The sequence below is a fragment of the Diprion similis genome, chromosome 10 (genome assembly GCF_021155765.1).
Source record: "Diprion similis isolate iyDipSimi1 chromosome 10, iyDipSimi1.1, whole genome shotgun sequence".
NCBI lineage: Eukaryota > Metazoa > Arthropoda > Insecta > Hymenoptera > Diprionidae > Diprion > Diprion similis.
Window position 1 is genome coordinate 8,705,427 of NC_060114.1, and position 16,002 is coordinate 8,721,428.

Sequence of the window (16,002 nt, forward strand, 5' to 3'; positions counted from 1 at the left end):
GAGCACTTCGGCCAAGTCTGCGGTGTCGATAATAATTGGAGATAATAGAGCGTGCATATCTCGCGCCCAAAAGGACCATCGAGAGTCAGTATCTCTTCCTCCATTCCCGCTTCTCTCTCTCTCTCTTTCTCTCTCACGCTCCGTCTATCTCTTGGCAGTTTCCATGGCCCCATCTCTCCGTTATACGATTATTGCCTTATCCCTCTCGGCCATCGTCACCCGACCGCCATGCCAGCAGCCATCATCCAAGGAGAAGATCAACCCTGCTAACGGCGAGCCCCGCAATCTTTGCTGTTCTCTGATTGTTTTCCCACCCGTTTTTACCGCGCTTCTTCCTCGCTGCCGATTATCTTATGAAAATTATTCGTTTCGTCGTCGGCGCACCGGGTGGGAAACATTGCTGCACCGGGATTTTCCTGGTGCCGTGCTCACGGTGAAACTCTTTAAACCCCCAACGAAGCGTTAACCGCACCCGGTGCCGGGATGAAGGCGGAGAATAGAATAGAAAATGTGTATATATTTCGCCGACGTCAGTGTGTCGAGTTAAGAGAGGAGCGGAGAGGGAGCGGCACTATAAGATGAAAAGTTTGAATGAAAATTTAATTAAATGAAATCGTAAAACGATCCCCCCCCCCCCCCCCCCCCCCCCCCCCCTCCCGCTGCTCGTTTCTTGATACAGAATATCCGACTCAGCTGGGAAACTTTCTTTCTTCCGCTTCCGGGCTAAGTGACTTAAATAATTAGAAAATTAAAAATTGTGAATATTTCACGGGACGAAAAGGGGTGAATAAACAAAAAATTACTGCGGAGGCATATAAATAATATTTAGCGGCTAACGAGGTGCCGGCGGTTTGGATTACGGTGTTGTTCGAAACTCGTCGCCGTTGTCGCGTGGCCGCCAAGTGCAAAAGTTAAAACTTAATCGAAATCAGCTCACTTTAAATAATCGAAGCAAAATCCCTTCGCGTACAATTCAACACGCTCTCCCCGCTGATCCAGGCCTCTTTGCCTCGTGTTTCTAATTTATTATCACCCCACCCTTATAACTAGATACACCTTATGCCCTATATCAAAAGTTTAGAGCTCGGGTTACCTTCCCAGCTATCGGGGGTGAGAAATGTATTAGTCGACGTGATTCCTCGCCTACTTTACGAGGGGCTGTGTTTGTATATCTGTATTAATAAACCGCTTCCATTTTGCTCAGTTGTCTAACGATTCTTGTGATGCATTGTCCCCATTATATCGTACGAAATTTCATTTCATAACTTAACCTAACCAAGTTCTCTAATTTTATGTTTCAGGTGAGTCAAGTCTTATTCTCTTCCGAGCGTAACGGAATGAGACAAAGTCAGTGTCCGTCATGTTTGGTTCGTATTCACCTTGTAATAAACATAATATGATGGGGATTTCATGGGAAACAGAAGACCACAGTGTAGTAGAAATCCTCTTTATTTATTTATCACTACATATTATCAATCAGCACACAATTTTCATTTTTTTCTTTCTTCAACGAAGAGAAACTTTGTCATCATTATCTGTGATGTGTGTAATATTCCTTGTTTCCTTCAGGACTCACTTCTCCCGAAAAGACAGGAGAGTGAATTGATAAAAGCTGGATACGAATATGCGGAGGTTTATACATATATACAATATAATACATGCGAGTATATCTAAAACCTTGAACGAGTCACTTCTTCTAATCTTCCTGAGATGTCGAACGGTAGGGATAAAAAAAAAACGACGAGAAGAGGGGAGGAGGAGGAAAAGCGCGCGTGTTATGTGCCTGACATTTAAATATCGCGTTACCACGCTGATAGGGGTGAGCAGGAAGATCTCGGTCGGGATAATTCCGACGATGCCTTATGGTTAAAGAGGAGGTATATATATATATCTACTTTTTTTTATTTATTGGGGTCAATAAAGCGAGCTTCAATTTCAATGAATGAAAGAATGTGTCTCACTTTAGTTAGCTGCGTTTTAAGAAGCTGCATTTGACATAAAATTTCTTCCATTCTGGAGCTTAATTTTTGTTCAATATTACTCTTTCAACCTTCCTTCCATGTCCAAAATTTTTATATCTCCGGCGGGATTATAATCTTAGCACAACGCAAGGGGGAGGCTAGAGAGCCGTTGGTTTCCGGGTTTGTGTGAGTTTTAGATGGACAGATATCAGCTGCGGCCCGGATATCTAATCTGCGAAGGGAATACGTGCTGAACCAACACGCGTGCGTGCTTTCGTGCGTCCGTGCGTTCGTTCGTGCGTGGGTAGATATCCACTAAAATTAAGGGTTTCGGTATTTGCGCGCCGCCTTAATATCCCCAGGGGTTGGATGAAGGGGGGGGATAAAGGGGGAAGAGAAAGAGGCGGAGGTTCGTATTGAGGAATCGTATCATCACCGAAGAAGACGAGCCTCCGTTGCAAGCGACGCGCAAGAGTGGAGAAACGGGGAAGGATCGAATTGTACGAATGTCATGGCGCTACCCTAAGCTAGCATTCCCTGCCCCCAAAAGCCATCGGTCTCATTCCACGGGGCGAGATATTTTCAATCAAATGCCAAGGATTCCAACCGCTGCCTGACTATCTCGACGTCGACGACGCCTTCCAAAGCTAAATTACGCAAATAACAACCCCGACGCCCCGGCCGTCGCAGCGACGTAGCTCTTCCCCTATTTTTTTCCTCGGTTTCCCAAGTGAGAACGAATTTTTCTTTACGCTCCTTTTATTTACGTTTTTACTCTCTATTTCGCAAGAAGCGCATATCCGTCGTTTGTTCCCATTGCTACGAGAAACGGTGATCTTCTACGTCAAGATACAATACAAGATCACCGAACCGGGAATATCATGACACTGAAAAAATACCCGAACAAAGGATGACGTCAGAATATGAAAATTTCTTAGATTTCAATTATTTTCCGGCAGGATTTTCATCGCAACGTACAAATTTTTAGTCTTAAACGGTCGACAATGCTCTAAATCAATTCCCAGCTACTGCAAATCTCTAAAGTAATACCTAACATCAAAATTCAGTCTATTTTAAAATGTAATGTTTATTTTTTTTCTATCTACAAAAATAATCACATCTTCATTCCGATTCACCTCGTGATCAAAAACAAAATTTTACACACATTCGATCAATATCATGGTGAAAAAACCAGCAGAAACACAATTTCGGCGTCGTGATTGCGCTGCGGGTGGGCAGAGAATGTGAGGTGGGGGTAGCATCGGGGGTGGAAAGCGGGCTTAACTAACCCGGTTGGACGCTGTCCAGGCGGTTGGCCAGCTGATCGCGTCCCGCACACGAACGAATTCCTCGTGGCGTCGTCGTCTCGACGGAGGGTTGAGTGGAGGCGCAGGGCGTGGGGGTTGAACGGAGATGCCGGTGACGCGGGGGTGAAGTCGCCGTCGAGTGGCGCCGCGACGCCGGCCACCATACGCATGCCTCCATACACGAGCACGCTCACGTATTTACCGATACACACACCCTCGCACCGGGGTATGTACATTGTACATTTGCACGCGTGCGGTGTAGTACGGTCGTATATTGGCAAAGAAGGGTGGGCGGCATGCGGAACTTGTGATGTGAGTATATAAGGGAGATAGGATACTGCAGGATACGCTTTTCATTTAGTTCGATATTTGTTGGGCAGTTAATTGGACTCTAATGACGCGTTATAATTGGTAATAAAGAATTTTCAAAAACTTTATGATTACGACTCACTTCAAGTCGGCATGAACTTTTCACGGTTATTAAGTAATTTGGAACATGAAATGAGGGATGAGTCAACTCTGATCCATCAGTTTGATTAACCAAAACGAATCTCAAGCAATGGTTAAAGTTATTATTTTTACTATTTGTAAACTTAAAAGGAAAAACGACGTGTCCACCAATATGTAGTCAATATCCGCACATATTTTTCCGAAAGTATGAACATGCAGGGTACAATTTCGGGAAAGCAGTAAAAGATTATTAATCCTTGCGCAGCAACGACGAGGGACACAAGAAAGCGAAGTTCGCGTGTGAGTTTAGCATTTGATGGCCGCGTGCCAATTCCGCGATACCAACCCTACCCTACCCTACCCTACCCTTCGACCCTACCCCACCAAATTTTTCGCGCACAATTCCAGTTTCACGACTAGGCTCTTCTCCCTCTCTTTTTCTTTTAGTGTCTCCACGCGCCAGCGTCTGGAAAACCTTGGCGACTGTGAGGCGTCTTCGACGATATACGCCCGTCCGTTCGTCCTTCGTCCTTCGTTCGAATTTTATGGGGGTAGGTTCGAGTCTTCGCCGAGTCTCCACGAGGTTCAAGGAAGCGTTTAACCGGTCGGGGCGACGCGAGCGCCGCCGCGGCGAAACCTCCAACTTGATAGACTCTCGACCAATTGCGCCATCTACATCGCCACGTGTGCGTGACGCCCAACACCCTCGGCCACGTCTTTTACGTGTGTGCGTGTAGCTCACACGCGATGTTATCTGTGGTTGCCATGGGGATGCTATTGATTGGCCCCGACGCGCCGACAGACGTCACGCGGGCGTCGCGGCGCCACTCTGACTGTCACCCACCCCCAATCCCCCCTCGAGCATCACAGAAACTCCCCACATCCGAGCAACACCGACGTCCATCCACCCACACAGTCTGTAGGAGATCAGCTGAGCGCGTCGCGACGCCAGGCGCCGTAACCACCCGTCTCCACCGTCCATCGCCGACGCCGACGTAAAACGTGCCGTTTTCGGATCATCAATTCCAACAAGGAATTCAAACCGAAAAATAAGAAAAAATGCACAGAAAAACTGCATACGAATTTTTTCATGTATTCGACACATTTTACAAATTGGATTATTCGTTATCGATTTTGCTCGTTATGTTATCAACGCGATATAAAAAAGAAATTTTTTTTTAATCAAACTACTACATTTGTACAGAAAAGACTTGCGAATTTATTGAATTACACAACAAGCGTTCTAATTACAAAGATTTTGCTCATGAAAAATAATCATATTATCTTAGTACTAAATATAATTTATTTTTTTCCTTGTCGTTCGTGTCACAGCTATAGCTAACATACAAATATGCTTGCATCGTCGCCGATATTCGTATACATGTAGACGTAGACACCTATACCCTGCACTCGCCGGGAGCAGCACCAACGGCTATTCGTAATAAGGGAAGCAAGCTCTGGAGGCGGCAGGGGCAGCAGCGGTAGAACCCTAGGGAGTGATAGCCGAGCGATGTATGGTTATTGGCTGCCCAACGGCATCGATTCTCACGGCAAGGGAGCCACAGATCAACCGGAAACTGAAACTCTCTACCTGCATCCAACTAACACCCTCGATGTAAAACAGCGGTGCAATATTGCTAACCCTTAATTTTCACCTGCAATCTCTAATGCTAAATATTTTACAATTGGTATCTCCTGGATCGATGGGCTATCTCCATTTTCATCTCTTCGCTGCTAAAAAAGACGGATTTTATTTATAACTTGATATATGAAACCCGAAATCGATAACTAACCGTAAATTTAACCATAAAAAAAAAATTGACTGTCAGAATTTCTGATCATTTTATTTTCCACCTTCTCTAACGCGGGAAGCTATAGAACAGGCACTTACATCGAGATTGGTAAATTTTTTTTTCCTCAATGACGTTTTGATGAAAGTAACATTTTTGACCATGTTGATTTGTATACCAAACTTATTTTTCGCCGACTGTGTTTGTACAAGAAATTTTTGCAAGACCTCGAGCGCCTCGTCAATAACGAAAACCGATTTGGTTCTCCCCGTTCTCCTTACACTCCCAATGCGCCCCTATTTCATCGCTGCACATGCATATTACACCCGTAGATACATGTATATTTGCAGGTGAATTTACTTATTTATACGCTGAAAAGTCGAAGAAGAAGACGGGGAAGAAAGAGAGAAAAAAAAAACAAAACGAAAGGCAAAGGGGCGGCGCTGCTATCGCATTTTCCCCAGTTTCTAGACACCCACATGTAACGTATTTATGTATGCATTCGGTATTCGCGTGTCGGGGTTGTAGGAGGGCAGGTATACGAGCTCGAAGTGGTATTACGTGCATATATACTATGCGCAAGGAATACCTCAACTCTCCCCCTCTCCTCTTCCTCTCTTTTCTGAATAGCTGGCTGGGCTGATTGGGCCAGCCTCTCGGGAGTCGTTTCACCATCTTCGACTTTTTACATCCCCCTAGTTTCCCTCTTTCCACCCACGTCTAGAACTCACCCAGGCTCGAGGTTCTGGAAACCGTACTGGTCTTTTTTAACCCTTCGTTTCTTCCATCTGTCCAGAACTATCAAAAAAAAAAAAAACTATCCCTTTTACTTTAAAATATACAAATATAATGGACTCGTTTCTCTTTTGTGTACAGCTAACGGTCTGGCTCTAAAGTATTAGCTTCAATCATTTTTCATCCTTGTTCAGTCACGAAGACGTGATATCGTATCTGGAGTACAAACAATTAGCGCCAAACTAGCACAAGATTAGTACAAAACTCTTCGTTATTACTAAAACCCAATTAAGATACTATTTTGGCTATTTACCGTCAGACTGAAATGTTAACGTTGAGGTTAGATGAAAAATTCATTTTAGGTTCCACGGGCTTGTCTGTAACTTGGTACAAAGCTTTTTCTCCGTTGCAATAAAGGGCACAATAAGAGCATAAGATTACAATCTTACGCTAAGATCCGTAAAAATTGCGAATACGCTTATCCGTAACTACATGTGCAAAAATACTAAATTATCTAATTCTTCCACCCTGCAGGGGCAATAGCAATAAAATCACCGCAGAATTCGTCACAACGTTCCTCGTTTCAAATACGATTGATCAACCAGTTTCGTAACCCCTCGCATTCTCAATTCTAATCTCACCGGGTATGAAAAATCCTCGCCACTTCCTTGCTTTCGCGTGACGCCTTCTCTACGTTCTGTTTACACCGAGAAGTATTAAGGTAGAGTTGGTGAATTGTTAGATATATCGCTGACCTCGTGCTTCTCCACCTCGATTCAATTAACCAACTCTTGCACGCACGCACGCCCGCACGCACGCACGTACGCACGCACCAAGGTATTATATACGCCTTTGTGCGCATACATGATATGCACGAGCTTTAGTTACGGACGATACAACGAAGGGTTGATGAAATAACATTCACGATAAAAAGGCGAAGTTTCAGAGAAACTTTTTGCATCGAGGGTAATAAAATTTTTCCTCTTTCACGCGAGGAACAGTGAGCAGCTTTTACTTTTTGACTTTTCAGTGAGCATCAATTGTTTTTGCGGATTTTCGTTTTGAACCAGCCGTATACCATTTTCGCATGCAGGGTTAGCGGGAGAAGGAGGAAGAGAGAGGGACACGAGCAAAAACGATGAGTAGCGGTAGCAATAGGCTTAAGCACCGACCGCGGAGGGAGCAACTAATAAAGGGGAGCGGAAGTGGCGGCATTGTATGACCCCCGCGTGGCAACTACACTTCCGGTTCGCAATATTCTGCACATTTATAGCCCGGCCTGTGCTGTGCTGTGATGAAATAAGGGAATTATACAGAAGAAAGAAAAAAGGGGGAAAGAACGTTATGTAAAAAGGAACGAAAGAAAAATATGTGTAAAATGGCGAGGGTACAGCTTGTGCGCGAAATTCACGTGGGGCGTTTGTTCTGCACCCCTTGTTCCGTTGTAGAGGAGAGGGGAACCGTATCGCCTGATAGCAGCAGGTGGTCGCACGGTGCTGCCGCGCACCTGGGGTCACCAACGGCGCAGAAAAGCGAGGAGGGAAGCAGCCCTCCCTCTCCAAGAGAGGGTAAAAAACTGAGAGGGAGACGGAGGGAGAGAGATCCATTGATTTGATTTGATGCATTTAATTATGCCTTGGCAAGCCTCGGACAAGATGAATTGACAAAATCCGTTATAGTCGAGGTGCGCTAGATATTGATTCCAGAGTATGCGGATCCTGCGTGAATTTCTTTGAAACTTCTTGCAATCCCTTCGAAATCGAATTACAATCAAAGTTTACCATTTATGAAAATCTCATTTTTTTTTCATTCCGAATAAAAAAAGCAAGTGTTCACAGGCGGCAAACTTAGCTTGTATTTCTATGACAAAGTGATTCTGACTGGTTACATTCAATTCCTTTTGGGATCCACGTATTCCGATTTCGACGTTAATCATCTAGCGTTTCTGGACTGTTGAGGATATAAATTATATAATTTAGAAATTAGTAAATAAACAAGCGTGAATCACAGAATAACAGTAGTCTATCTATTAATAACTACTTGTTACTGAAACTTAAATAGTTAGTTAAAATAAGGGAGGGAGGAAGGGTGAAAGATTGAATTTTATCGATAAGAATAACGGCTCAAGGTCCTTTATGGTCCAGACAGTTTACAAAAATAAGAGATACGCCAAATGGTTGGAGCTTATGACTGCCAGGATTGAACAAATTGAGTCCCTTCGCTCATTGGCAAAATACAAATTTTCTTATGCCGTAGATCTAAATTTAAAAATAGAAAAAATAGAAACCGCTGCGAATATCTTTCGGCAATGTTTGTTGTTATTTCAAGATTTAAGAAAGAAGCAGAGAGCGAGACCAACTCACTTACTCTCGGTACGCACTTACACTGCTGCGCCACTCTGAAACCAGTCTCTACAGTTGCTCGGTTCCGGGCAAGTAGAACAAGCCAACAGCTGGTCGGACAGCAGGTGATCGGCCAGGTAATGAGCGTTGATGCCGGCTGCCCGCGCCAATCGCTAATGACACCGCATTATCGGCGGCAATCGAAAGCCGGTCAATTACCCATGTTCGCGACTTCTGAACGAGGGGATTTCGGAAACTAATTATATGCTTTGGTATGCTTGGCCTACCGAACATTGTTAAACCATTTACTTATCAAATGGTCACGGGGGTTCATCCCCGTGATAATAATAAAGCCCTGAAAATTTTTACAACTTACTCTGCTAGTGACATTCAGGTTGTGATATTTGAGAAGACAATAAAGATAGCTGGTAAAGGTCAGCGTCGAGAACCAGAATCTTTCGAAAAACTTCTGAAGACCCTAAGTCTTGGAAAAACGCAGTTTTGGATGGTTCAGAATAGAATCCGTGTCATAGTTATTGATGATCATCAAGACAGACTTTTTCCAACTTTTTAATCGGTACTTCTTACACTTAAAGGTAACCTGAATAATCGCTGAGGTTTACTTCAACCTCTTCCTTGTTATTCAAAGTTCTAACTTGGTGATTTGTCAGCAAGTGAACAGTCTTAGCATGATTTATATTTTAACTTGAACTTGAACAGCTGAAGATAACTTAAGCAAGGAACAAACAAAAAATCAGGAAAGCTATTTTGATGATCGTGCAAAAGCATCATAAGGTATTCAGTCGGTCTCATGAGTCATAATTTTGATCTTCTGCTATTGATGAACGAATTTTAGTCATCAAGCCCGTGGAATTGCGGTTCCTAGCTTCCACGCCAGCTAGTTAGCTAGTTACTACCTGGCCAGGCTCTGGATTCGATTAAACAAACGTATCCATACCGCTAAATGAGCCTGCCTGCTGGTTGCTGCTGGTGCTGGCCCATAAAGTTGTGTTTAAAACAGGGAGAGGGAGGGAGGGAGTGAAGCCTGCAGTGATGCGGACGGTGCAAAATTAGTTCTAGTCACGCGAACTGCGGTACGCCAACCTGATCCTGGATGTCGCTTTTACTGTGCCGTGAAAACGAAAATGAACTGAAAACTTTTTACTCGAGTACTCTTTTATTTCATGTCTTACGTTGTCAACAAGAAACAGGATGAATGGATATATATCGAATAAAGGGATGATTGAAGTTTTAGATTATAGAAATGTCGATGAAGAGAAGAACAAGATTTCTGGAACGCAAATCCTTTCTCTTGGAAAGCTTTCCCGGACTTGAGTCGACTCGGTGATGCAAGAAACTCGTTTTCTCGACTCCAAACCTTTCAAACCATGAGAAAAAGAAGATAGATGGAGAAAATTGCACTCTATTGTTAATTGGTCAGTCAGATGAGTTGCCTCCTGTGAGAGAACGGAGAAGAGCTTATTTCAGTGACCATGCACAGACAGGCTCCCTATGCCTGATCATCAAGACTCGAGAACTGGGTCGCTTTTTAACAGAGACAGGCTCATCTTTTCTTCTTCATCCTTACCAGACAAGACTTTATTCGTCACTATCTCATTGACCAGCTCTGAGAAGAGTAGAGTGGCGCCTCGCTCGGCTGACTGTTGATCATCACCATCAGCCTTATGTGGTGAGTGAAAAACGGAAGACGGGACCGGGTGTTTCTTTTCTTTTCTTGAACGGAGATGAAGTTCGACCCCTGAGCAACGAAGAGATGCGGGTTCAATTAACCACGTAGACGTGTCGATAATTGGAAGCAAGATCGATCACCCCGAACCTTGTCCCCTCTCTCCTTTCTTTGAATAGTGTTCATTTTGAGAAGAAGCAGCTAAGGGGGGTCAAAAAGTGAACGCGCATTAGACGTCGAAGGTCCTCCATTTTCTCCTACTTGTCCTTGGTAGTACGAAGCGAAAACTGAAGCAGGATCGCGATTTTCTCCGATCCATGAAAGCAGAAGAAGACACAGCCGAGATGATCTTGGACTAGGTTCGTTGCTGACGCCCCATTGCGGGGGGTGGGGGTTGGAATCGATATGCAAATCTCTTCGCAAATCCTAGTAATCTTCCAGGTAACCCCTTACGCCCGTTCCCCGTTCCCCGTTCCTCGTTCCCCGCATCTCGCCCTCTATCTCAACCTCGCGTGCCGAGAAGAGATCCTAGGAGTAGATCTCTCCAGGTCCCTGCGTTGCCTTCTTCTTCCCGGGAGACGAGGCGCGGTTATAAAGTGGGGTTAGCACCCCGCTGAAGGATCGTGTATTAGCCACCCCCTCCGCATCTCGGCCTCGGTGATGCCCATCCATGCTGCACCACGTCGTGCCGAGGTGACACATCGTTCGACAGTCAAATGGCCAGCCCCCACCTCGTGCTTTGATGACACTGACTTGAAATCGGTTTTCTTACATCGATTCTCGAACCGCCCCTTGTGTTCGGATCCTCCTCCTCCGCGGCTTCGCCCATCCCATCTATTACGCCAAAGTCCAGGGCTATCCCATCTCTTCTTGGCTAGGGTCGAATGCTGATAACTTTGGGCACGGATGGAAATACGCCGGGGTGTGAGAGGCGGGAGATCTAAAATAAGATCGAGAAGATGCAGGAAAAGGTGGAGAACTGGTTTAAAATCCGGGAGATTTGGGATGGTAACGAATTCGACAAAATGCCGAAGATGACGAACATGTAGACGTAGACGAAGATGAAGAGAGGATAGAAATCGAGGGTTACAAATCACAATTAGAAGATGCTTCAGGATGATTAACGTGTTGAAGAACATACAGAGGTTAACGAATCAACCGAAGGCAACGAAGATGATGAACACCTAGAAGAGGATAAAGAGAAGAAAAAAACGAAATTATTATGAAACAGATTGAGAGAATAATGAGCAAGTTGAAAAAATGAAGAAATCAGAAGAAGGCACCCCAGTCAATAAACATGCAAAAGAGAAAAAAGTAATGAAAAATGAGAAGAAAAAGATGAACAACTTATTCAAAGTTTGAATTTCAATGCCGACTAAACCTTAGGATAAAGGACTACATTTATCATATCACACATATTGAAGAACATTTGAGTTCAGTTACGATTGAAACCCTCACTGATGAGGGTCGACTCGCTTTCTTCGAATGAATCGTAAAAGATGTCTCACAACACCTGTGTACACATGAGAATGGAATAAGGGAACATGCTGTGGCACGACTCGTCTCAAACACTTGTGTCAGAGCTGTTGTTGTTGTTTTTTTTTTTTGTGTAGTTCTCGCTGTATACAGAGGTCAGCACCTCTGCAGATGGCAAAATCGGGAATCTAAGAACCGAGCGTAAGGAGTTCAGTTCTTACCGGTCCGCCGCGGTGTGAACACGTACCTGTAATATTGCCGTGTAGAAACAAAACACGCCAATCGATCAATATAATACTGGCGTTCGTGGCCTATACCCAATGGTTTAAAAAATTAAAAAATACTGGCGTTCGTGATTTGTGTGTAGTGTGCGTGTGTGTGTGTGTGTGGGGGGGCTGAAATGTTGGTAATTTTCTGTGACTTAGAATGTTTGTGATTTGAGTGTGTGCAGCTCAAAATATAGATCAAGGTGACAAGCAAGAGAGACAATGAGCTATATAGGTGAGTTTTTATTTATAAATTTCCTCATTTTCACGGGGAAGAAAAGTAGAGTATCGCAGAAGCAAAATGCCCAGATTATTCTCAGCGATTGAAATAGTATCGAAATTGCAATCCCAAGTTTTTTTGCGATTAGTTTAAGGATGCGGAGCGTATTTGGGGTTTTATTCTCATTCCGAAGAGGTGAATTTTGAGCTTCAGTGGCGCAAAATTGTAAGCCAACTTTGACCTAACCTAATCTAACTTGACGTAACTCACGCTGGCCCTCCGCTTAATTAGAGGAATATATTTGACGACGTCTGGGGTTGATAAGCATCGGGGTCACCGTGACCATAACGTGGAAAGCATTTGGTGAAATTAAGGGTCGCGATTATACGCAGTGCTGACTTGATCCGCGGCAGCGAAGGACGTGCAAGGACTCCAGACTCTTCCTCTTCCTCCTCTCATCCTCGGGCGATGGCGTTTTGCCTGAACTAATATTGTTAAGGTCTAATTAGCGCGGGTCTCATAAGCATCCGCGACGCTTCAACGATATTGGATGACGAAGACGACGAGATTCTTCTTTTTTTTTTCCTCATCGCCTCTCGCGAAAAGCGTTTTCCGTCTGCAGGCTGATGAAATTTCGTATTTTTCATGCAGTTAGCTTTAGAGTTACGCTAACGAGGAAAGTGTCCTAAATACATATCACCGATATTATTCATTCTGTGATATGTTATGGGATATCAAAAAATATTGGGCCCCTTAAGAGGTTAAAATCTGGGAACAACTCTCGAGGATAAAAAAAATACTGCGCATATTATCGTCTGTTTACAGTAAACAGTGTTTAATCGATTTGTTCAAACAAAAATAATCTCATGGTGGAGAATTCCTTGAAAAATTTGATTTTGGAAGGTAAATATCGGGGGTGGTTTTAACCCCTTGCAAGGCTGACTAGACGGCGAAAAAATACGCGTGTTATGTTTTTTTAAATACTAAAACAAATCACGAAATGAAAAAAACTGATGATGTTCAACTCGGGTAAAGTTGTTGTGACTTTTTAAGCATAAACCCCATCTCGTAATGACCATCGCGTGTCTTTTCCTCACCATAACTGTTATCAATGATGACTGATCTGCTGCCGAGACAAGATTAATCAAGCATATTTTCTTTTTCTTGTTATCCAGGGTCGATGTAACAGAGAGAAACCACCGTGCAAGTACTTCCATCCGCCACAGCATCTTAAAGACCAGTTATTAATCAACGGTCGGAATCATCTCGCGTTGAAAAACGCCCTGATGCAACAGATGGGCCTTACACCAGGACAGACCTTAGTACCAGGCCAGGTGCCCGCTGTGGTATGTTGCTCTCCGTCTCTCGATATCACTTCTTATATTTACACAATAATACCGCGGGGTGGATTATATGTTCGGTCATTTAAAAATGCCACCCACATCATACTTTCATTTCTTTTTTCAAATGTATTTGTTTTTCTTATTCACTTCCACACCTGTAGTATTATAAACAAGCTTAGAGTGCTGATTTCGTTCCTCATCATCTGTGTGTGTTGTTTTGTTTTAATTCAAACCGTAGTGAAAAAAAATTTTTTTTTTTTTTCTTCAATGTATTTTTTTGTTTCTTCGTTTCTTTTTTCCTCTCTACATCCATGCGTCGATTAAAGTAGTAACAATAATTGAACTAATGAATTCTAAATAATCCCTCTTCGTTGTATGTATTTTTCTACTTTATCATATAAAGCAGAAATAATTTTTGTGCTTAATATACAGTTTTTTAAGCCTCATAAAAGAAAAAGAGAAAGAAAAAAAAAACGGAAAGAAAAGGAAGGAAAGAACACAAAATTACATACAATATTTTTATTAGTATTATTATTTGAATGAAGAATTAGCACGCCGCATGTTTCGTCAATGTTGCTCCCGCTCTCTTGTTATTGGTTTTTTTTTTTTTTTTTTTTTTGTTTCTCTTAGCTATAATAGATATTTTTCACTTCTTCATTTTCACCATTTATAAGTGTCTAATATCATCAATTTAAACCTGAAACAATGATAAACGTACGTAAGAAAAACATTTTCTCGGAGATACAGATCGGTTTTTTCTTTTTTTTTTTTGTTTGCTCCGTTTTCTTTCAATCAATTGAACATTTCTCAACTTAAACGATGGGAGATAAAAAAATGAACAGATATGAACGAATTTCGGAACAATTTTAAAAACCTTAACCGAATTCATTTTAATCCAAAGGTGTCTCTATATAATCTCCTTGAGGATGGTTTTCATTAATGCTATGATCTCTGTCTTGCACCCCGTAGCGGACCTTCAGCATTTATTATATATCAATAAATATACCAATATAATCGATATACAGTGTACAATTGAATATCGAAGAAACACGATAACTGTCAAGTGGCTCGGTAGGCTCTTGAACATAACCTAGCTCATCATTACACGTTGCAACGCATTGCCACGTAGCTCAAATTCACGATAAATTCTTTACTGTTGTGCACTGATCTGTTATGGTCATCTCTCTCTCTCTCTCGCTTTATTATACCTTTGTATAAAAAACAAAATTGTTGAAAGAATGTACTAATGTAGAGTGATTATCGTAGGATCAATTGTGGCAATTAATCGTCGGTGAGTTTTGCAGATAGAAAGAGGGATTATCCGTAGAATCATTACTTTAATAACGGTGCTGTAATAGCTATGAATAATAATTAATTGGTAATTGATGGACTAACAGATCAGTGATATTAATGATGATGAGTAAATAAATACTACACCCGGTACGTACCGCCTGTCTGTCTGTCCCCCATGTTGTCGCTGTGTTGGCGCGCTCGCTCGAATGTGGTTGGTTGTTGGTGTGTTGACCTTCTTCTCTACTACCTACGTACCTACGCAATGAACGTGCCCATGCACCGCAATAACGCGCGTGTGCAATGAACCTACTACCTACTACCTCTACCTATTGGTGATATGAAACAAAAAGCAGGAGGTGACTGCACCACCTCCTTCGTCACACCATCATCATCTCCAACAGCAAATCCAGCAACAGCTCCTCGCTACCCACGCCTTTATGGTAACTCCTGGTTTTGGTTGGCTTTCACTAAATTCGTTACCCTTTTTTTTCTCATTATTTTGTTGCTCATTTGTTTCTTTAAAAAATGTAAAAATATATTCAATTTTTTATTTTTTTTTTTATTTCGGTCACTTTTGTATGAAAAGCCTATCAAAATATGCATACTTGTGATAAAATGGAAAGAGAACGGCGGTAGAACTAGTGGAACATACGGTAGCCTCTTTATAACTATCCGCTTTTCGGGATAATGCATAATAAGGGAAATTGCACCTGAGAATAAATTCTCAACCTTGCTAAACGCAGAATCATGGGTATATCACGCTTTTTTTTTGGCGCGGGGGAGAAATTTCCTCGTCATTTTTGTTTGGGAATGATAAGAGCGGGACAATGACGGGAGGCTACTGTAAATCTTATTAGGAGCATGTCCGTAAGATGCTGCATTAATCGTGCAGATTAGTTGGTCGGTTTTTTTCAAAATAGTTTTTTGCTTTTTTTTCCTGTCTCCAATTTCACCCGTTCTCTTTCCATTTAATTTGATTTTATTTCATTGAGTTTTTACACTTGGGAAAAAAGGAACGTCTTTATTTGGACGTTTTAAGATTGTTCCATTGTCATTTTTTTCATTTAGTATTTCAACAGCCGCACATATTATATATCGTAGTTGTAGTCATAGCAATTGCATGAGCGAATGT

General features: G+C 42.6%; 1 protein-coding gene across 2 annotated transcripts in view; it reads left to right on the top strand.

Moving 5' to 3' along the window:
• Window positions 1-16,002, top strand: part of LOC124411688 (protein muscleblind) — a 134,692-nt gene that overhangs the window by 68,836 nt on the left and 49,854 nt on the right. The window contains exons 3-4 of one of the 2 annotated variants that reach the window (XM_046890966.1): window positions 13,410-13,580; window positions 15,224-15,310. In XM_046890966.1, the coding sequence (XP_046746922.1) occupies window positions 13,410-13,580; window positions 15,224-15,310 (258 nt within the window). The remainder of the gene's footprint in view (window positions 1-13,409; window positions 13,581-15,223; window positions 15,311-16,002) is intronic. The other variant, XR_006929700.1, reaches the window with a different exon arrangement.